This window comes from Neoarius graeffei, chromosome 8, assembly GCF_027579695.1.
Source record: "Neoarius graeffei isolate fNeoGra1 chromosome 8, fNeoGra1.pri, whole genome shotgun sequence".
Lineage (NCBI taxonomy): Eukaryota > Metazoa > Chordata > Actinopteri > Siluriformes > Ariidae > Neoarius > Neoarius graeffei.
In genome coordinates, this window is record NC_083576.1 from 78,669,496 (window position 1) to 78,693,106 (window position 23,611).

General features: G+C 41.6%; 1 protein-coding gene across 1 annotated transcript in view; it reads left to right on the plus strand.

The window, feature by feature from the left end:
• Nucleotides 1-2,575: 2,575 nt before the first annotated feature.
• Nucleotides 2,576-23,611, plus strand: part of LOC132889937 (septin-8-A-like) — a 65,765-nt gene continuing 44,729 nt past the window's right edge. The window contains 2 exon segments of the mRNA XM_060926745.1: nt 2,576-2,688; nt 10,858-11,039. Of these exon segments, the coding sequence (XP_060782728.1) occupies nt 2,576-2,688; nt 10,858-11,039 (295 nt within the window).

The window sequence follows — 23,611 nt, forward strand, 5'->3', positions numbered from 1 at the left end:
AATGCAAAATATTTATTGCACCTATATCTCATAAAATTCCCAACTGAGAAATGTATGAGAGAAATTTTCGCTATTTCTGACCCGCCCCGCCCGCACCCGCACTATTTAGAAAAATTAATACCCAAATCCGCCCGACTCGCGGGTCAACCCGCGGATATCCGTGGGTTATGGGTCGATCCGCACATCACTACCGGGGGGGTTTACACACACAAGCTAAAGCTATCTAAGAAAAGACAAGACCGTGGCAATCCAGAAAGTGCAAATGTGGCACTGTGAACAGAATTAACGGTATAAATTTAAATGTGACAAATGACAATATAAACAGAATGAACAATGTAAACGGGAACAGCAGTCTGACATTATAGTAATTATCACTAGAAATATAAATATAAATAAATAAATGGCAGTATGAGCAGAATTATCAGTGTAAGTATAAATATGGCAGATATGACAGTATAAACAGTGTAGCAGTGAAGTCTATCAAAGATTAAAGATGTATAAAGTGTAAACAGTGTTGTAAACAATTTTTATATAGTGCAATTAACTATTAAAAAAGGCAGTATGAGCATAATTTTCAGTGTAAGTATAAATACGGCAGATATGTGAAAAGTGTAAACAGTGTTCTAAACAGTTTCTATATAGTGCAATTAACAACAACAACAACAAAAAAAACCCATGTAGACAGTATTGTAAACAGTTTTAACATGGTGCAATTGAATTCCGTTACAGTTCGTTAAAGTGGCTGGTGACATTTGGTTTGTGTATTAAGGGAAGGGGGTACTGGCCTGGGAGGGAGTTCAGCATCCTGACGGCTTGGTGGATGAAGCTGTCTCTCAGGCTACATCCACACGACAACGACAACGAGATTTTTTTTTTTAAATATCGCGTCCACATGGGCAACGGATCAGTAAAATATCAGGTACATATGGCAACGCAATGCTTGCTGAAAATGATGCAATACACATGCCACACCTCTACGTGCACTGTAAGACGGTCCCATCGGAGACACCAGAACAATAGAAGAAGTAGACGCATGCGCATAAACCCCTTCTTCTGTAGCATCAGCCACATAAAGTTTTGATTATTAATCAGTAGCGTAAAACGAAAGACGCGGAAAGAGGAATGAATGGGGGTAGATAGAAGCCGGTACGCCAACATTCTGATATCCTCCAGAATTCTTTAATGGTCCGGAATAAATTGAATGCTACACGTTGATGGATTACTTTGTTCTTCTACGCCCTTTTTGAGGAATGTATTGTCGGACTTAAACCAACATCTGAAGAGGTGAGATTGCTCCTTTTTTTCCCCCTATTTTTGCTGGCAGGATTGTTTTTGGAAAGCAGTGAAAATATTTTGTAAGCGCGTTTCATGAACCAAGTTATAGGATTTGTTGACAACTTGCATCGAGTTCGTTACACTTCTACCCGGCGTGAAGCACTGACAGTCATGTGGTTGTGACGTCATCGTAAACAAATCCGTTCTACTCATCCAGACGACTTCGCAACGGCGCCGTTGCCAGATTTTTCCACTCTGGAACCCGTTCTCAAAAGATTTCGTTTTGGGGCACCCAAAACGCCGGTGCCGTGTGGACGCCAGGCCAAAATGATAAACAATTTTATCAGATTCACCTGAATCTGTTGCCGTGTGGACAGGGCCTCAGTCTGCTGGTTCTCACCCGGAGGCTTCTCATTCTCCTCCCAGAAGGCAGGAGGCTGAAGAAGTGGTGGTTGGGATGGGTGGAGTCGCCCACAATGCTGAGTGCTCTGCGGGCCAGACGTGTGTTGTAAATATCCTGAAAGGATGGTAGAGGGACACCGATGATCTTCTCAGCTGCTCTCACTATGCGCTGCAGGGTCTTCCGGCAGGATGCAGTAGCTGGTGGGCTGGTGCTCTAGCTCTTTTCAGTCTGCGGAGGAAGTAGAGGCGCTGCTGAGCTTTCCTGGCCAGCGATGCAGTGTTGCTGCTCCAGGAGAGATCCTCAGTGAGGTACACACCCAGGAACTTGGTGCTGCTCACTCTCTCCACAGTGGCACCATTGATGGTCAGTGGAGGATGCTGGGTAGAGGCTCTCCGGAAGTCAACAACCATCTCCTTCATCTTCTCCACATTAAGAGAGAGATTGTCATACAACGGAACCATAAAAACATACAATGTAGCATGGTTTTTTTTTTCTCATGGGTTAAATTTAATGTAGTAAAATTATGTCATCTATCTGGATAGTCAACAGCCAATTTGAATTTATTGCTTTTTTTTCCCCCAGAGAGTTAGCTAGCTATCTACTTACACACACTTCTTAGCGAGTAAGGCTAACTAAAGAGCTTCACTGATATTTTCTCTATTTTAAAGAAATACCCTTCTGAAGCCTACAGTGATCAGAACTGGGATCCATAGAAAAAGACAAGCAAGAAGGTGGTTTTACTGTCATCCAGGTCACTCTGCTGGTTAAAAAAAACAAAACAAAACAGAGTTATAGTGGTCCCTAATGGATTTAATGTGTTTTTGTTGGTCTGTAATGGTACAATAATGTAATATTGCAATCCTAATGGCTCTTGATGGCTTATCCTGTGCTTGAATCATGAGCTACCGAAACACCAAGGGAGGGGTGATTGAGCAAGTGGACAAGGAGGCAACAGTGCTTCAAGCACTTCCTTATATGTTCAATGCAGTCATTGACCTAGGGATAATAATGTAGGTTAGCATTTCAGTGATGCTGTGGGAGGACTGAAGGAGACATTTCTGATGCAATAAGCTTCACAAGTTGCTTTCAACCTCACAACAAACAGTTTGCCCAGAACTCTAGGTCTTACAAATACACTATATTGCCAAAAGTATTTGCTCAACTGCCTTGACTCACATATGAGTTTAAGTGACATCCCATTCCTAATCCATCGGGTTCAATATGACGTCGGTCCACCCTTTGCAGCTAGAACAGCTTCAACTCTTCTGGGAAGGCTGTCCACAAGGTTTAGGAGTGTGTTTATGGGAATTTTTGACCATTCTTCCAGAAGCGCATTTGTGAGGTCACACACTGATGTTGGACGAGAAGGCCTGGCTCTCAGTCTCCGCTCTAATTCATCCCAAAGGTGTTCTATCGGGTTGAGGTCAAGACTCTGTGCAGGCCAGTCAAGTTCATCCACACCAGACTCTGTCATCCATGTCTTTATGGACCTTGCTTTGTGCACTGGTGCACAGTCATGTTGGAAGAGGAAGGCGCCAGCTCCAAACTGTAAAAACAGTCTGCATGCCTAGGTGCTTGATTTTATACACCTGTGGCCATGGAAGTGATTGGAACACCTGATTCCGATAATTTGGATGGGTGAGCAAATACTTTTGGCAATATAGTGTATGTTACAGGTTCATTCATTCATTCATTCATTCATTATCTCTAGCCGCTTTATCCTGTTCTACAGGGTCGCAGGCAAGCTGGAGCCTATCCCAGCTGACTACGGGCGAAAGGCGGGGTACACCCTGGACAAGTCGCCAGGTCATCACAGGGCTGACACATAGACACAGACAACCATTCACACCTACGGTCAATTTAGAGTCACCAGTTAACCTAACCTGCATGTCTTTGGGGGAAACCGGAGCACCCGGAGGAAACCCACGTGGACACGGGGAGAACATGCAAACTCCACACAGAAAGGCCCTCGCCGGCCCCGGGGCTCGAACCCAGGACCTTCTTGCTGTGAGGCGACAGCGCTAACCACTACACCACCGTGCCGCCCATGTTACAGGTTTAAAAAAAAAAAAAAAAAAAAAAAAACCTAATGATTTTGTTTGGACCTGGGTTGAAACTTTAACCTAGTTCATAATTTCCAGTCTAGATAAAATTTTGGATTATCTAAGATTCTTAAAAGGGATTTTTATTTTGAGGACTCATTAAAGCTGTAATGCTTTTCAGATTTTTCAAGTGAAGGTCATAAAAAGAATTTTCCCCGACACCCAATTATTTTTGTTTAGTGGGCCGAAAGCTCCTGAATTTGAATCACAGACTTCCAGTTTTATTATTATTATTATTATTATTATTATTATTATTATTATTATCATTAGTAGTAGTAGTAGTAGTATTAAATAGAACAATTAATGAATTTAGGGCCCTGTGGCCCTAAATTCTCCACTATCTTTTCCTGCTTCACCATGACGCAATACAAGAGGCTACGCCATGCATGACATGGTGGGCTTTCCCTGTTTGCGCAAGGCATTGTGGGATACAAATTTGAAACAGGAGAGAAAAATGGAGGACGCGAGTGTGCGAATGAAACGTGAAAGACCTACTACAGTAATGGAAAGCGAGAAGAAAAGACGTTATCTTATATATGAAGGAAAGGAAACGCAGGACCAAACTAATAAATATCGGCAGTTAGCGAGCACCTCGGTGTGATCAGCTGTTCGTTTAGCGACAGAATGATGTAACTGTCAGTGCACGCTCAAAGGTAAACCTGCGGATGCGCACACGTACACACAGACTAACTCTGTCTGCTTGACTGTGCAAAGCGAGCAATTTCATGCACATTATTTGCTCTGGAATCCCCTCAAATTAAATAACTTCCCAGCCACAGAATGGCCTGAGTTTTTTTTTAAAGATATTACAGAAATAAACATACATCACAATGACCAAATTTCAGTGGGAACTAAATTTCACCGATTTTATGAAATCGAAAGGTCATCTAGCTTTAATAAAACAGTGGCTTGGATTTTTTAGGGGGTCCTCAAAAGAACAATACATCTATTTTCCATCACTTTTTTTGTCTTTCTTTCTTCCATCCACTTCCTCTCTGTCTATACAGTGGTGCTTGAAAGTTTGTGAACCCATTAGAATTTTCTAGATTTCTGCATAAATATGACCTAAAACATCATCAGATTTTCACACAAGTCCTAAAAGTAGATAAAGAGAACCCAGTTAAACAAATGAGACAAAAATATTATACTTGGTCATTTATTTATTGAGGAAAATGATCCAATATTACATATCTGTGAGTGGCAAAAGTATGTGAACCTATGCTTTCAGTATCTGGTGTGACCCCCTTGTGCAGCAATAACTGCAACTAAACGTTTGCGGTAACTGTTGATCAGTCCTGCACACCGGCTTGGAGGAATTTTAGCCCGTTCCTCCGTATAGAACAGTTTCAACTCTGGGATGTTGGTGGGTTTCCTCACATGGACTGCTCGTTTCAGGTCCTTCCACAACATTTTGATTGGATTAAGGTCAGGACTTTGACTTGGCCATTCCAAAACATTAACTTTCTTCTTCTTTAACCATTCTTTGGTAGAATGACTTGTGTGCTTAGGGTCGTTGTCTTGCTGCATGACCCAGCTTCTCTTGAGATTCAGTTCATGGACAGATGCCCTGACATTGTCCTTTACAATTTGCTGGTATAATTCAGAATTCATTGTTCCATCAATGATGGAAAGCCGTCCTGGCCCAGATGCAGCAAAACAGGCCCAAACCATGATACTACCACCACCATGTTTCACAGATGGGATAAGGTTCTTATGCTGGAATGCAGTGTTTTCCTTTCTCCAAACATAACGCTTCTCATTTAAACCAAAAAGTTCTATTTTGGTCTCATCCATCCATAAAACATTTTTCCAATAGCCTTCTGGCTTGTCCACATGATCTTTCGCAAACTGCAGATGAGCAGCAATGCTCTTTCTGGAGAGCAGTGGCTTTCTCCTTGCAACCCTGCCATGCACACCATTGCTGTTCAGTGTTCACCTGATGGTGGACTCATGAACATTAATATTAGCCAATGTGAGAGAGGCCTTCAGTTGCTTAGAAGTTACCCTGGGGTCCTTTGTGACCTCGCCGACTATTATACGCCTTGCTCTTGGACTGATCTTTGTTGGTCGACCACTCCTGGGGAGGGAAACAATGGTCTTGAATTACCTCCATTTGTACACAATCTGTCTGACTGTGGATTGGTGGAGTCCAAACTCTTTAGAGATGGTTTTGTAACCTTTTCCAGCCTGATGAGCATCAACAACGCTTTTTCTGAGGTCCTCAGAAATCTCCTTTGTTCGTGCCATGATACACTTCCACAAACATGTGTTGTGAAGATCAGACTTTGATAGATCCCTGTTCTGTAAATAAAACAGGGTGCCCACTCACACCTGATTGTCATCCCATTGCTTGAAAACACCTGACTCTAATTTCACCTTCAAATTAACTGCCAATCCTAGAGGTTCACATACTTTTGCCACTCACAGATATGTAATATTGGATCATTTTCCTCAATAAATAAATGACCAAGTATAATATTTTTGTCTCATTTGTTTAACTGGGTTCTCTTTATCTACTTTTAGGACTTGTGTGAAAATCTGATGATGTTTTAGGTCATATTTATGCAGAAATAGAGAAACTTCTAAAGGGTTCACAAACTTTCAAGCACCACTGTACCTACCTAGTGTTTCCTCTTGGGTTAGGGTTGTGTACCTATTCAGCATATTTTTTGAATATCTTTTTTCATATGGTACTTAACCAGGATTCAATTTCAGAACCTTCTGATTCTTAACCCAACACCTTACCCACTAGATCAGCAACAATTGTGATGGAAGGAGTGATATGGGCAATTTTTCAGGAGAGAGGCCAAAATTATGAAATTATTAAGATTGCCTTAACTTGTCATCTCAATGATATTGTGAAGTATGGAATCCAAGGTAAAATGGACTGAAAACCATATTTAAAAATCATCACCCCAATTATAGCAATGTCACTTCAGAGAAATCTTGGTTTCAATTTTAAGAAATGAAAGTTCGTTTTTTTCTGACGTAATTCCGTGACTGACTTTTCTTTCCTCATAAAAGATTTTGCGTTCAGAGTTAAACATAGGCAATTTTTCTATGCTTTTTTTTTTCGGGTCAAAAGATACCCCATACAGGATGGAATTTTTATTTAATACCATTATCTTGAATACTGCAACTAAAAAAAATTATCACATTTTGTTGTGAATGTAATCATGTGACTGAAGAACTATATATATATATATATATATATATATATATATATATATATATATATATATATATATATATATATTATTCGTACTTTAAAAGGTACAAAGGAACACAACGGTCAACAATAGAACATATTTACAGAAACAACAATAAGCACACATACAAATTAATCAGAGCATATGTTATTGACAATATCATATAACATGTCATCAGTAAAGCCCTGAATAACAGGCTGAGAAACAAGTTCATTATAAACATTAAAAAGCGCTTCTTTTTCAAGAGACAACATATTGCTGCCATAAATATGTTCAACATTAGATGAGACCGACTCCTCTATATTAATATCACAGTGATGACGAAGATACGAAATATTACGACCAAGCGGAGATCTAGCACATGAGCTGGCTACCCGCGCCAGAAAAGAAACAACAGGATTCACATGATGGTACATACTGTAAATAAACTTAAACGTTTTAACATAAAATTGTACAGAGATATGAGGTTGCCCAGATAAAGGACCTAATAACCAAGTATGAGTGCAGAAAGGGAGCTTTAGCAGCTTCCTGACTGCTTTATTCCACCGAGTACAACAACTTGTGAAACCCTGGGATTTAAAATCCCATAATTGTGAGCCATAAAAAGAACAACAATAAGTTCGAAATAAATACAACAGATTTGGGGTGCATAATTTACCATACGACCCAAACAATTTGTTCTCAGCAGAGTTAAAAACACCCTTCTTAATACTACAATCCTGATTATCACACAAATTAGAATTAATAATATGACCTAAGTGTTTCACACTGTCCACCCACTTGATAAGTGAACCATTTAAATACACATTTTCACTCTCTATAACAGAAGAGCCAAGCTTAATACAAACAGTCTTCTTAATGTTAAAAGTTATATTATATTCATCAGCAAACAATTTACACATTTCTATCATTTCATTAAGTGATCTGACACTGGGGCTGAGAAGCGTAAGGTCATCGGCATACCCCAGAGCACCAACATAGTATGGGCCAACGTGACATCCCAAGCCAGACCTTTTTAATTTGACAAGTAATTGATCAATGTAAACAATAAACAATATAGGTGAAAGGACACCACCTTGTTTTACACCGTTTGAAATATTAAAAAGACGTGATTTACAGGAATCCCATGACACACACATTTTTTGTCTGGTGTAACCATCCGACAATAAACGGACAATGAGAAAAGGGAGACCTCGAGAAATAAGCAACTTAAACAATTTTCCAAAATGAACTTTGTCAAACGCTTTACTTGCGTCCAACAAGCAACTGTACACATCACTGTTCCTATGTAAATAGTAATCAATAGTTTCTTTATACACGGCATTGCACATCGTAGTGGACAAGCCACTCTTTAACCCAAACTGCAAGTCAGAGGTATACAAAAGATTACTGTACAATTCAATTATAACTGAGTCTAGAACCTTGCATAGGGAACAACACAGCGAAATGCCTCGGTAATTGTCTGAGGAGCATAAAGAAACACGTAAGACGTAACACTACCCATATATTTTATGAATTTATTAATAAGTCCAGTCCTATTATGCCATCAAGTAGTTTAAAATACAAAGTCTTCCCAAATCCAAACCCTAAACCTAACATGAGATATAGTATCCATCCATCAATCCATCCATCCATTATCTGTAGCCGCTTATCCTGTTCTACAGGGTCGCAGGCAAGCTGGAGCCTATCCCAGCTGACTATGGGCAATAGGCGGGGTACACCCTGGACAAGTCACCAGGTCATTACAGGGCTGACACAGAGACAAACAACCATTCACACTCAAGATATACCGGTAGTAAGTCTCCCTAATACAAGTAGAAAATTATGAACTGGGTTAAAAATTCTGACTTCGGTTGAAAAATTCCACCTGGAAAAGAACATTCTTCGCTTGTCTAATTCTCCTTATTTATTACTCCACAGCAGTAACTTCCAATCTCCTGCTCTGGATGTGGTGATGCGCTCATCTGTGGCAGTATGGTCCTCTTTAGGAGAAAAAAACCCACACGCACATGTGGCGCAGGGTTGAATATTGTGCGTGGTCTGCTGGCAAGTTTCAGAAATAGAAATGATGCCTCCTTGCTTTCAGCATTTTGTTCTACACACTTACTACTTTAAGAAATATCAACAAAATCCTAATACAGATCTGTATTATGGCAGTGGGCATGTGCCATCCTTGACCACCATGCAATGGAGTAGGAAGGCATCTCTTTCCCTTCACTAGCCTGGGGTGGTGCCCTGAGCAAGCACTAGCAACCCCTCGCTCCCCCTGCTCAGGGTTACGACCAAAGCCTGGACTCGGCAGACTGTGCAGAGCAGACCACTACCTGGTGGTTCAACAGGCAGGAAGGCGGACACAGCAAAGTGTTTGTGGAGCGCAATCAGGGCACAGTGCAACACGTAGAATACTGTTGGCCATCCACTGCATCCTGACCTAGCTCCAGCTGTCTTGATTCTGTCTTACCCCTGGACCCCGTTAGGTCAGGACAAGAGAGTGAGGCTGACGGTTGCGCATCTCTCCCTCATTCTAATCCAAGTCACGCACAAGTCATGACTTCAAAGTCAAATAACTGAAGTCATGGTCATCTTTGACCCTGAAAGATGAACATCATTATCAAAAAAATCAGCTGGCCTTTTCTTCACTTTTCTTCACCAGGATGATCCATGATGTTGATGCAAGTCTGCTGTGATTACTGGTGAGCAATTAGTCACCATGGTAATGAGCAGATTGTATTTCAAATGAGGTAATAAATATAACAAATGATTATTCATTCAAATTGTTTTCATGGGTGTAAATAAGTGCTGGATGATTATGGAATCAGTTTTGTGCCAAAATGTTCATACAATACTTTTGAAATATCAAACAAAAATGACAAATCAAACTACAAAAAAAGAAAAAAAGTCAATTTTTTTAAACTGGCAAACAATTTTTTTGCATGATTACACGAATAATTTGTTTGCCAGTCTAAAAAAATTGACTTTTTTTTTCTTTTTTTGTATTTTGACTTGTCGTTTTTGTTTGATATTTCAAAAGTATTGTATGAACATTTTGGCACAAAATTGATTCCATAGATGATGCCGTAACATGGTAAGCACTCGGGTTGCCTTATTTAATTCTCATGATCTACTCATGAAAGAAGGTCATATTGGTTTCCAGTGGTAAAATCCCTTTAGGAATCTGACAGAAACCATTATGCGATGGAAACCATTCATTCACCCATTATCTGTAGCCATTTATCCTGTACAGGGTTGCAGGCAAGCTGGAGCCTATCCCAGCTGACTATGGGCAAGAGGTGGGGTACACCCTGGACAAGTCGCCAGGTCATTGTAGGGCTGACACATAGACACAGACAACCATTCACACCTATGGTCAATTTAGAGCCACCAATTAGCCTAACCTGCATGTCTTTGGACTGTGGGGGAAACCGGAGCACCCGGAGGAAACCCATGCAGACCCAGGGAGAACATGCAAACTCCACACAGAAAGGCCGTCGTCGGCCACTGGGCTCAAACCCAGGACCTTCTTGCTGCAAGGTGACAGTGCTAACCACTACACCACCGTGCCACCCTAGTTATTTATTAATGGATTCTAATTTCCTAATGTAATGATAGATAAAATACTTAAACATCCTCCATGTTGTGTAATTTGTACCAAATAGTACGCAAATCTAAAATCCATCCATGACAGAATCAGGCTCCCTGTATACAGTCCAACTGCTTGCTCTTGGTGTCATGGTTAAACCGATAAAATGGAGAAAAATGTACCATGCACTCTTTATTGAACGCATAAATCATTGGCACATGAGGACTGCTGTTTCCAGATCTAATGATCCCTCACTCTGGTTTTCTCCTCCCTTGTTGTGGGATGTAGGGACTATGCTGAAGCACTCTGTCAGCTCACTCTGCCTGTCATCCCACAGCGTGGTCATTACCCAGAGTCCCTCTGTGCTTCCGCTGCTCAATTTAAGCTGGAGTTAGCCAGCTTCGAAGGCCGTCGGGGCTTCAACTGCGCTCTTAATCCAATTGAAATGTTATGGTGTGTTGTTATTGATGGTAAAAGCAGATGTCGCAATAATAGGCAATGGTAAATGGCCATGCGGTTTTGGAGCCATGACAGGTTTGTTATTTCTTTTCACTTATTTCAGTTATATTGTAATTTTTTTTTTCAGATCAGTGACAGTTTGTTCAGGTTCCAGAATGATGATTAATCAGCCAAGTGTTTACTTGAAGTCACTTTGTAGGTATGCAATTAAAATTAATGATTAATGTGGATTTGATGATAATGTCGCACAATTATGCAAACACGTCTTCCCATGGAGTTAGGTGTTAATAATGATGCGAAAAACAGACCTGACCTGCTGCTAACTTGCTGTTGTTAAACATTAATTAGCTATCAGGAAAAAAGTGATTAATTATGTCCAGACAGATGGGTCAGAAATTAACGAAAAATAAAATGTTTTGCTAAAGTGTTGAGCCATGACAAGCCACCAGAACAGCATCAGCATGTCTTGGCAGAGGTTCTACAAGTCTCTGGAACTTTACTGGAGGGAGAAACAATCTCCAGCCAAAATATATTCCCTTAGCTGGATCATGTTGGTGGAGAACACATTGCTCCAAAACCTCCCATAGTTCACTTGGGTTGAAATCTGGTGACTCGGAAGGCCATAGCGTATGATTTATGTCACTTTCATTCCCATCAAACCATTCAGTGCCTTGGAGATGGGGTGGAGTCATTCTGGAAGAGGCCACTCCCACCAGGATAGAAACATCTCATCTCATCTCCTCTAGCCACTTTATCCTGTTCTACAGGGTCACAGGCAAGCTGGAGCCTATCCCAGCTGACTACGGGCGAAAGGTGGGGTACACCCTGGACGAGTCGCCAGGTCATCACAGGGCTGACACATAGACACAGACAACCATTCACACTCACATTCACACCTACGGTCAATTTAGAGTCACCAGTTAACCTAACCTGCATGTCTTTGGACTGTGGGGGAAACCGGAGCACCCGGAGGAAACCCACACGGACACGGCGAGAACATGCAAACTCCGCACAGAAAGGCCCTCGCTGGTCACGGGGCTCGAACCCGGACCTTCTTGCTGTGAGGCGACAGCGCTAACCACTACACCACCGTGCCACCAGGATAGAAACATTTTATCGGGAAATTGAATTGGAGTAGAGATGCTGTTCCCCAGGTGATTGAGGTGGTTTGGGGACCTTAGAAAGATGTTCCTTCATTTCTCCTAGATCTATGTCAGAAATACTGAGCAGACCCAGGACACACAAGAGAATTATATCTTACACTTTCCTCAAGAATGTCTGGAGATCCCTCAGGAGGAGCTGGAACCTGTGGCTGTAGGATAATGAATGAAGTCAAAGTCCTTCCCGTGCCAGGACCTGGTCTTCCCAGGCAGTCTCCTGTCCCAGTACTAACCAGGCCTTTAAAGCGCATTGGGTGGTGCCGATCTCCGCTTCTTTTGCCCTCGGCCTCTCACCTATTGCTGGGTTTCACGTGACATCACATCTGCCTCATTAGTTATTCAAAACTTTAGCTGGTGATCTATCAAAGCTCAGTTGACACAGCGTTTGTACGAGGAAGGTGCATTGCTCGCATGAAAAATGCCTTATACTTGTGTTGTTTTAACTGATAAAAGTTTCTTCAGGGTGCCCCGTGAACTAATAAAAAAAAGGGTGAATGAACACAGGATTTCATAAAAAGATGTCGAGAAAGGTGGCTTTTGAACCTCTCACTGAAATCGAAGGGAGCCGAGTCGAACCATGCTCGAGTTTGCAGTGATCACTTGGTGAAAGGTTTGTATTTCCCTTTCAGCTCTGGCCTTAGTGTTTTCCAAGTACTTTTCTTGCTATGTGTCGTTATTTTACGGTACTTTTTTTAGTCACAAAGTGCTAAAGTCCCCAGCTGTTTCTTTGTTTACTCCTCACAAAGTCCATATGCATGAAGGCCGCGACAAAATTCTTACCCAGCCATACAGTTACAATGCGCCGCGATCACTTCTCCGTCTTATTTAACTAAGATCCAGGTCTTTAAAGGGGTTTCTGATGATCTTTGTGAATGATTTATCTGAGAGATAAGAGCCAACACAAGTGAGAATCAAGTGAACTGTTGTTTGTTTCCACTTCAACTTGCAGCGCTTCGTTGTAAAGGTGTGAATGAAAAGCTTAATAAAACATACTTACACGAGCAAAAACAATACAGGATTCATTTGGCAGCGACTTGATACCGAGGTCCTTTACCCAGCCACATACAAATGTGATCCTCACGTTCTGAAATGTCTTCCTCTACATCATCAAAAGCTTCTCTCTCTTCCAAAATCATTTGCAAGTCCATCTGAGCAGAGAATCTTTTGGCCATCTTGATCAGTTGTGATAAGGAGCCACATTGGAAAAGCTATATTTATTGTGTCCCACCCCCAATTTATGGGAACTTCTGTCTTGGTTCCCACAAGACAGAGGGTAAAATGTGTAGGAATGTGAGGGCAGACAGGTGTCAGTACTTGAAGGGCAGGGGCAGAAACACAAAACTCACTCACATACGCACACACACTAACAGCAGGCCCAGACAGGAGGAGGACAGAGTGAAGGTACACACTTTTATTAGCCCCGGGTCCATTGGACCTGAACATCCTGTATGTAATATAAATGTGTAAGGGGGTGTACAGTGCGTGGTCATAAAAAAATGTGTTCTGACATATGTTCTTCACAGAAAATGAGCCAAGGTCAATGAGTCTGAGTTTGAAAAAATAATTAATCGTATCATTGTTCCTTTGATAAAAAATGAAAACGGGTCCTACAGACCCGAACACCATACAAGGGTTAAGTAAAAGAACAAATTAAAACGGGTCAGATTGAAGAGGTTCTGGTTGTTGTTCATGGCTCAACATGTTGCTGACACTTTATTGTACAACCCCGATTCCTAAAAAGTTGGGACAAAGTACAAATTGTAAATAAAAACGGAATGCAATGATGTGGAAGTTTCAAAATTCCATATTTTATTCAGAATAGAACATAGATGACATATCAAATGTTTAAACTGAGAAAATGTATCATTTAAAGAGAAAAATCAGGTGATATTAAATTTTATGACAACAACACATCTCAAAAAAGTTGGGACAAGGCCATGTTTACCACTGTGAGACATCCCCTTTTCTCTTTACAACAGTCTGTAAACGTCTGGGGACTGAGGAGACAAGTTGCTCAAGTTTAGGGATAGGAATGTTAACCCATTCTTGTCTAATGTAGCATTCTAGTTGCTCAACTGTCTTAGGTCTTTTTTGTCGTATCTTCCGTTTTATGATGCGCCAAATGTTTTCTATGGGTGAAAGATCTGGACTGCAGGCTGGCCAGTTCAGTACCCGGACCCTTCTTCTACGCAGCCATGATATTGTAATTGATGCAGTATGTGGTTTGGCATTGTCATGTTGGAAAATGCAAGGTCTTCCCTGAAAGAGGCGTCGTCTAGATGGGAGCATATGTTGCTCTAGAACCTGGGTATACCTTTCAGCATTGATGGTGTCTTTCCAGATGTGTAAGCTGCCCATGCCACATGCACTAATGCAACCCCATACCATCAGAGATGCAGGCTTCTAAACTGAGCGCTGATAACAACTTGGGTCGTCCTTCTCCTCTTTAGTCCGAATGACACGGCGTCCCGATTTCCATAAAGAACTTCAAATTTTGATTCGTCTGACCACAGAACAGTTTTCCACTTTGCCACAGTCCATTTTAAATGAGCCTTGGTCCAGAGAAGACGTCTGTGCTTCTGGATCATGTTTAGATACGGCTTCTTCTTTGAACTACAGTATAGAGTTTTAGCTGGCAATGGCGGATGGCACGGTGAATTGTGTTCACAGATAATGTTCTCTGGAAATATTCCTAAGCCCATTTTGTGATTTCCAATACAGAAGCATGCCTGTATGTGATGCAGTGCCGTCTAAGGGCCCGAAGATCACGGGCACCCAATATAGTTTTCCGGCCTTGACCCTTACGCACAGAGATTCTTCCAGATTCTCTGAATCTTTTGATGATATTATGCACTGTAGATGATGATATGTTCAAAGTCTTTGCAATTTTACACTGTCGAACTCCTTTCTGATATTGCTCCACTATTTGTCGGCGCAGAATTAGGGGGATTGTTGATCCTCTTCCCATCTTTACTTCTGAGAGCCGCTGCCACTCCAAGATGCTCTTTTTATACCCAGTCATGTTAATGACCTATTGCCAATTGACCTAATGAGTTGCAATTTGGTCCTCCAGCTGTTCCTTTTTGTACCTTTAACTTTTCCAGCCTCTTATTGCCCCTGTCCCAACTTTTCTGAGATGTGTCGCTGTCATGAAATTTCAAATGAGCCAATATTTGGCATGAAATTTCAAAATGTCTCACTTTTGACATTTGATATGTTGTCTATGTTCTATTGTGAATACGATATCAGTTTTTGAGATTTGTAAATTATTGCATTCCGTTTTTATTTACAATTTGTACTTCATCCCAACTTTTTTGCAATTGGGGTTGTACTTTTTTCTTTAATTTGTTACCAATTTGTATATTGGATGCCTGAATCTTACAGTAGATTGCATGGTAGATTAAATCTTCTCCATAGACTTTTAACATGTTATGGCTTTTGAGATTTGGTTATTGCATTTATTTCTTATATGTTTCTTATCTAGCCTACTTGCATATTTTTACATCATTATCACTTCCAGGACTGAATGGACAATGATGTTTGCAAATGATATTGTGATCTGTTGTGAGAACAAGCAACAAGTGGAAGAAAACTTACAGACATGGAGATATGCACTAGAGAGAAGGGGAATGAAGGTCAGTAGGAGCAAGATGGAGTACATGAATGAGGGTGAGGACAGTGGAGTGGTACAGCTATAAGGAATAGAGGTGGTCGAAGTAGATGAGTTCAAATATCTGGGGTCAGCTGTACACAGTCATGGAGAGAAGTGAAGAAGAGAGTGTAAGCAGGTTGGAATGGATGGAGGAGAGGGTCAGGAGTGATTTGTGACAGAAGGTTATCAGGAAGAGTGAAAGGGAAAGTAAGAGCAGCAATGGTGTATGGTTTGGAGACACAGGAGGCTGAACTGGAGATAGCGGAGCTGAAGATGTTGTCAAGTCAAGTCTGTTTGTATAGCACTTTTAATAATAGACATTGTCCCAAAGCAGCTTTACAGAATCTGAATGACCCAAGACATGAGCCAATTTTATCCCTCATCTATCCCCAACGAGCAAGCCCGTGGCGACGGTGGCAAGGAAAAACTCCCCCAGATGACACGAGGAAGAAACCTCGAGAGGAACCAGACCCTAAAGGGAACTTAGACAACAACAGACAACATGACTATAGCATTAACAGTTTTAACATGAAGTCAGTTTTGTTGATGTTATAACTCTTCATTAATGGAAACTTGAGTGCAAAACTGCTCATGACAACCGCAGTCCCAAAGTTAGCAAGCCAACTGTAGTCCTCAGCCATAAAAGCATTACTGTACTGTAAGTGTCCAGAGTGTCTTCCAAGTTTGACTTTCAGCTGTCCATATGGGGCCGTCCTCCACAGGAATGAGGTGATGAGACTCCAACCAGACACAGGGCATCAGGATGGATCAGGCAGGTCTGAAGAGCAGAAGAGGTCAGCATCTCGATCCCAGGATTGACATGTAACTCAGAGGGACAGATTGGTGGTGGGGGGGAGAAAACACAGGTTGTTAGGTATGCCCAATGTCACCTGAATAAGTAGGAACAGTATACATATTGCACTGAGTACAAGCAGGGACTCTGGCAAAACTAACTATGACAGCATAACTAAAAGGAGAGAGCCAGAAGGTAACACAGGCATGAGGGAGCCCTGGGACATAAAGCAGCAGCCACTACACCGTCAACAAACTCGAGTGAGCAAGCGAGTGGGGGACTGACAGCATCCATACACCCCAGTTTACCAAAACACTATGTCTGAGGACCCTCCAGATCTACTCCTTTACCTCATAAATACCATTAACAAACGGCTTGACTCAACAGATATGTTTTCAGCCGAGACTTAAATGTTGTGATTCTCACTGGGAGTGACAAAGTTGAACAGGATTAGAAATGAGAATATTAGAGGGACAGGACATGTAGGACGGCTTGGAGACAAAGTGAGAGAGGTGAGATTGAGATGGTTTGGGCACGTACAGAGGAGAGATCCAGGGTATATTGGGGAAAGAATGCTGGGGATGGAGTTGCCAGGTAGAAGGAAAAGAGGAAGAGCAAAGATGAGATTTATGGATGTGGTGAAGGAGGACATGAGGATGGTTGGTGTGACAGAAAAAGATACACAGGACAGGAGGAGATGGAGGGACATTATCCGCTGTGGCGACCCCTAATGGGAACAGCCGACAGAAGAAGAAGAAGAAGAAGAAGAAGATTTCCAGGACTGAATGGAGGTCCACATTCAACATGATTGTTGTGGTAATGTGCAAGGCAAGGCAGGAAAAAAAAGCAAAAAAAAGTACATTTTTTAATGGAAGTTGAAAGTACAGGGTGTTTCAAAAAATTTGATTTAATTTCACAGTTTAATAACTTTGCCAATTCTCTTTCAGTTGACCTCAAATTTTAACAGCATGTGTGGAAACAGGTCAAAATTTTATGTTTAAAGGAACAGTCCACCGTACTTCCATAATGAAATATGCTCTTATCTGAATTGAGACGAGCTGCTCCGTACCTCTCCGAGCTTTGCGCGACCTCCCAGTCAGTCAGACGCAGTCAGACACGCTGTCACTCCTGTTAGCAATGTAGCTAGGCTCAGTATGGCCAATGGTATTTTTTGGGGCTGTAGTTAGATGCGACCAAACTCTTCCACGTTTTTCCTGTTTACATAGGTTTATATGACCAGTGATATGAAACAAGTTCAGTTACACAAATTGAAACGTAGCGATTTTCTATGCTATGGAAAGTCCGCACTATAATGACAGGCGTACTAACACCTTCTGCGCGCTTCGGCAGCGCATTGATACGGAGCTCAGATATCAATGCACTGCCGAAGCGCGCAGAAGGTGTTAGTACACCTGTCATTATAGTGCGGACTTTCCATAGCATAGAAAATTGCGATGTTTCAATTTGTGTAACTGAACTTGTTTCATATCACTGGTCATATAAACCTATGTAAACAGGAAAAACGTGGAAGAGTTTGGTCGCATCTAACTACAGCCCCAAAAAATACCATTGGCCATACTGAGCCTAGCTACATTGCTAACAGGAGTGACAGCACGTCTGACTGCGTCTGACTGACTGGGAGGTCGCGCAAAGCTCGGAGAGGTACAGAGCAGCTCGTCTCAATTCAGATAAGAGCATATTTCATTATGGAAGTACGGTGGACTGTTCCTTTAATGTTTTTTGTTTTTATCTTTTTAGGTATAGAAATGCCATTCACTGGAAAAGAAAATGCGTTTTGTGTGTTAGAGTCTGTGCAGGGCAAAAGGATCTGGATGACTACCAGCATCGGAAGAGACAGTCGAGCGGGTTTGGAAATATTGAAAATTTGTGAAATTGTTTTTGAAATCCACATACCTTTGAATCTCTCATTCAAATTTTGAGGAATAAATCTGATATTGCCTGTTCAGTTTCATTTCCCTAGACTATGTAGTTTCTGGGATATTTACATCTCAGATAATATTAAATTTTTTGAAACACCCTGTACATAATAAATTTATTCTCTATACATTCACCGGATATAAGCAATCATGCACTCTGATTGGCTACTCTACTACTAGGATATCAGCTCATATACCGTAAGTAGAGAAAAACAATATGGCAGAGCGTGTTGCTGAACCAACCGAGGATGAAATAAAAACTCTACTCGAAAACAAAACCACAAAAAAATACAAAAAAAGCAACAAAAAATGGAATGAAAGTATTTGATGTTAAGAACATATCTTTTTTTATTTTTCAAGAATTATTATCATCGCATTTTCACAAATTGCTCCTGTCATTTCAGCAGCTTGCTTACATTCTAAGCGGAAATGATTTTGTCGGATGTTTTGTCTCATCTCATCTCTAGCCGCTTTATCCTGTTCTACAGGGTCGCAGGCAAGCTGGAGCCTATCCCAGCTGACTACGGGTGAAAGGCGGGGTACACCCTGGACAAGTCGCCAGGTCATCACAGGGCTGACACATAGACACAGACAACCATTCACACTCACATTCACACCTACGGTCAATTTAGAGTCACCAGTTAACCTAATCTGCATGTCTTTGGGGGAAACCGGAGCACCCGGAGGAAACCCATGCGGACACGGGGAGAACATGCAGACTCCACACAGAGAGGCCCTCGCCGGCCACGGGGCTCGAACCCAGACCTTCTTGCTGTGAGGCGACAGCGCTAACCACTATACCACCGTGCCGCCACGGATGTTTTGTATAAATTATTATTTATCGAATTTGCTGAAAATAAAAATAAAAATGCTCTGTTTCTCAAAATCCAGTGAATGTAGATATAATAAAACAGTTATTCTGCTCAATCTTGTCGTACATGGCTTATAGCCAACTCAGTGCTACCGGTACATGCCTCGTTGGCTATCAGCTCATGTACGACTCGATTTCATGGAATAAGTGTTAAATACATTTTGACAGAGGTGGCAAAAAATCAGTCTGTGATACTGATCCTGATTTTAATACTGAATTTCTGGTTCTGGTTACCCAAATACCTCAAACATGAAGACAATACTTTTTGTTTTAAGTAAAAAATTGTATAGCAATTTTTTAAATCTTTTTTAAATTTCATAGCTGAAATGTAGGAAAGGCCAGACTGAATCTAATCCATTCTGAAACTCTTGCTTTATAATGCAGAAACATTCTTTTAGCTCCAAGATTCAAGAGAGCTTTACTGTCAGTATGTCCATATTCAAGTATACAGTGTATTGAAATACCGTTTCCCTCAGGCTCCCCATGGTGCATTTGTAAGGAAATAGAATGAAAAACAAAACCAGGTATATAAATAATTCGATATGTGTCAGTGTACCAGATTTTCATACCAGATGCTCAGATTATGGATTTTGAGTTATACCTGCTGCATTGCATTACCAAGCCTCTGTATGCAGGAAATACAAACCAAAGTGAAATTGGACCGAGGGAAGTTCCTGTAAATGTGATATGAAATCATGTGCGCAACCCAAAATGGTCCATTTTCCAGGCAGAAATTTGGCCTTCAAAATGTCCACAATGTTTCAGCTAGGTCTAAAGTGTATTTCTGGACCAGAATGACACTACTTTTACAATGAATGTGCAAAACAGCTTCAGGTAATTTAATCTGATGCTTCACTGATTGGTTGGCACCATGCCAAATTAATTTTTGGCACTGTGCTGATTATATCAGAATATTAGTTGCTGATACACTAATGTGGGACCAACTTTAACCTGTACAAAATGTTACCAACAAAGCTAGAACTGTTGTTGATACAAGATAGTCAGTCATAAAATGTGTTTTTATTCTTTCTAATCTCTGAACATGCAGTGTTGAAAGAAGACATGGAGACCAGGATTCAGAATCAGTTAGTACATGGACAATGAATGGATGCTGTCGAGTCGAGCGTTGACTCATTTCTGGCTCTGGACAGTAACTACACAGTAGTCATTTAAACAAGTCACTGTCTCAAGTCCTCTAGAACCAGTCTCAGTTCAACACAGTCGTGGATGATGTTAAAAGTGGTAAATGTATCCCACGGGGTGCTATTGAGGTGATTGTTTATTGATGGTTACTGGATCAGCCAGCAAAAACATTGCACGATTCTCAATGCCATCTCTCGGGTTACAGTGGGAGGCTAGTCCTCTGGTAACCATGAGAGTTTGACTCCCCACTTGCATCTGTATTGCAGTGTGTCTTGCCAGACAGAAGTAGGTACCATTTTTACAATTGTCTTTGATATGACCTGACCGTTAGTAGAACTCACAATCTCCAGCTTGAGAGGCAGAGACGCTAACCACTAGGCCAACTAAATACAATAGACATCACATTACATAGCCTGGGCCCGCCCATCCTAAGCGTGACGCAACACGAGGGCCTGTTGCAAGCTTAGTCTGGCCAGGCAAGCTATCTACAGCTCTTCCAAGCTCCCGAAAAATCGGGAACCAATCAACTTTGAGCATCTCCAATGGCCCTGGGTAGAGGCGTGTTCAAGGCACTGACGTAGTAGAACTGCGACCGGAAGCCATCGATTGTTTACAGAATCTATGCCGGAAGCGCTTCATTCACGCTTCCGCATCTATTACGCATAGATGCTGTATTGAAAGCATTCAACTGGAAGTTCTCATTGAAAACGGAGCAAAGAGCAGCCCTGGAGGTATTTATTGAAAGGAAGGACGTTTTCGCCTTGCTCCCGACTGGCTTCGGTAAGAGTTTAATCTACCAGTTAGCCCCGTCGCATCGCATACGTCAGAGGAAAGAGTGATGTGATTGGTTTAAGCTTCGTCACAGCCTTTTCTGGCTTCGACCAGTAGCAAACTGAGGCATTTCAGGGAGGCGGGTCAACCACGGGCTCTGGGAAACGGTTGGGCTTAATATCTTGGCCAGACCAATAGCTCGGAGAGCTTTGAAGTTGCGTTAGCCAGACTACACATTACAGGCATTTAGCAGATGCTCAATGTCAGCGTGACGTACAACATACACAGAGCAGCCTGGGGAACAGTTGGGGGTTAGGTGCCTTGCTCAAGGGCACTTCAGCCATTCCTGCTGAAGGAATCAAACCAACAACATTTTGAGCCCAAATCTGCTTCTCTAACCATTAGGCCGTGGCTTCCCCATAGACAGCATAACTGACAAGACAAAGACAGGTGCAAAGTGAGCATTGTGCATTTGGGTGGGCAAATGAACAGTGGAGTGCAAATGGATCAGAAACTGTGGTTTCAGTTTAAACTGTCAGTTCTTTGGGGGGTAACAGTGAATTGAGGACTCTGACTGTCAGGGGGAAGAAGCTGCTGCAGGGTCTGACACCAATGGTTCGGATGCTTCAGACGGCAGGAAGGAGAACAGCGCATGCGATGTGTGGGACTTGTCTTCCACTATACTGTTGGCATGGCAGACGATGTGCTTCTTATAGAGTTGGGAGATAAGTGGGAGAGGGACCCCAATGATTCTCTGTGCCGTCCTCACTATCCACTGCAGGGACTTTTGTTCAGTGACGTTGCAGTTCCCGAATCAGACAGTGATGTAACATCAGAGAACACTCTCAATGTTTCCTCGGGAGAAGGATTTAAAAGTCAAACTACTTTTTTTTTTCTGGATTAGCCTGACCTTCATCTGACTCCTTTACTTTTCTTCGTTCAACACTGTATATAAAAATGGACCCAGTGTATAAAAATATCAAACTGACCAAATCAGTATGGATTATTCCAAAGATGCTGTCAGACACAGAGAGGGAAATTTTATCTAAGAATTCTTTAAAAACATGTTTTCCTGTAGAGTTGAACATTATGCCTCGCATTACTGCATCATCACTTGTCATCTGATCTATCCAGAATGCTGTAGTGGGTAAAGTGCTTGTTAAAGGTGCTGGTGTTAGCACAGCTCAGGAGTTTAGGGGATAACAGAAGTTTGCAACACACCTTGTCAGTTTTTATTTAAATTGACAGATTTGCTTACTCTTAGACACACACATTCACACACTCTTCATATTTAAGATGGTTTGTCTATGATTGCTAAAATAATTCACTTTTCCCTTTAGCTTCCTCTGCAGTGTTATTGCACAAAAAATAAGAACAGCAAAAAAATTACACTCACCAGACAATAGCTATTGTACTGTAAGACTGACATCAAGGCCAAGCTACTCTGAATATATATACGGTATACAGTGGTGCTTGAAAGTTTGTGAACCATTTAGAATTTTCTATATTTCTGCATAAATATGACCGAAAACATCATCAGATTTCCACACAAGTCCTAAAAGTAGATAAAGAGAACCCAGTTAAACAAATGAGACAAAAATATAATACTTGGTCATTTACTTATTGAGGAAAATGATCCAATATTACATATCTGTGAGTGGCAAAAGTATGTGAACCCCTAGGATTAACAGTTAATTTGAAGGTGAAATTAGAGTCAGGTGTTTTTCAATCAGTGGGATGACAATCAGGTGTGAGTGGGCACCCTGTTTTATTTAAAGAACAGGGATCTATCAACATCTGATCTTCACAACACATGTTTGTGGAAGTGTATCATGCCACGAACAAAGGAGATTTCTGAGGACCTCAGAAAAAGCGTTGTTGATGCTCATCAGGCTGGAAAAGGTTACAAAACCATCTCTAAAGAGTTTGGACTCCACCCATCCACAGTAAGACACATTGTGAACAAATGGAGGAAATTCAAGACCATTGTTACCCTCCCCAGGAGTGGTCGACCAACAAAGATCACTCCAAGAGCAAGGCATGTAATAGTCGGCGAGGTCACAAAGGACCCCAGGGTAACTTCTAAGCAACTGAAGGCCTCTCTCACATTGGCTAATGTTAATGTTCATGAGTCCACCATCAGGAGAACACTGAACAACAATGGTGTGCATGGCAGGGTTGCAAGGAGAAAGTCACTGCTCTCCAAAAAGAACATTGCTGCTCGTCTGTAGTTTGCTAAAGATCACGTGGACAAGC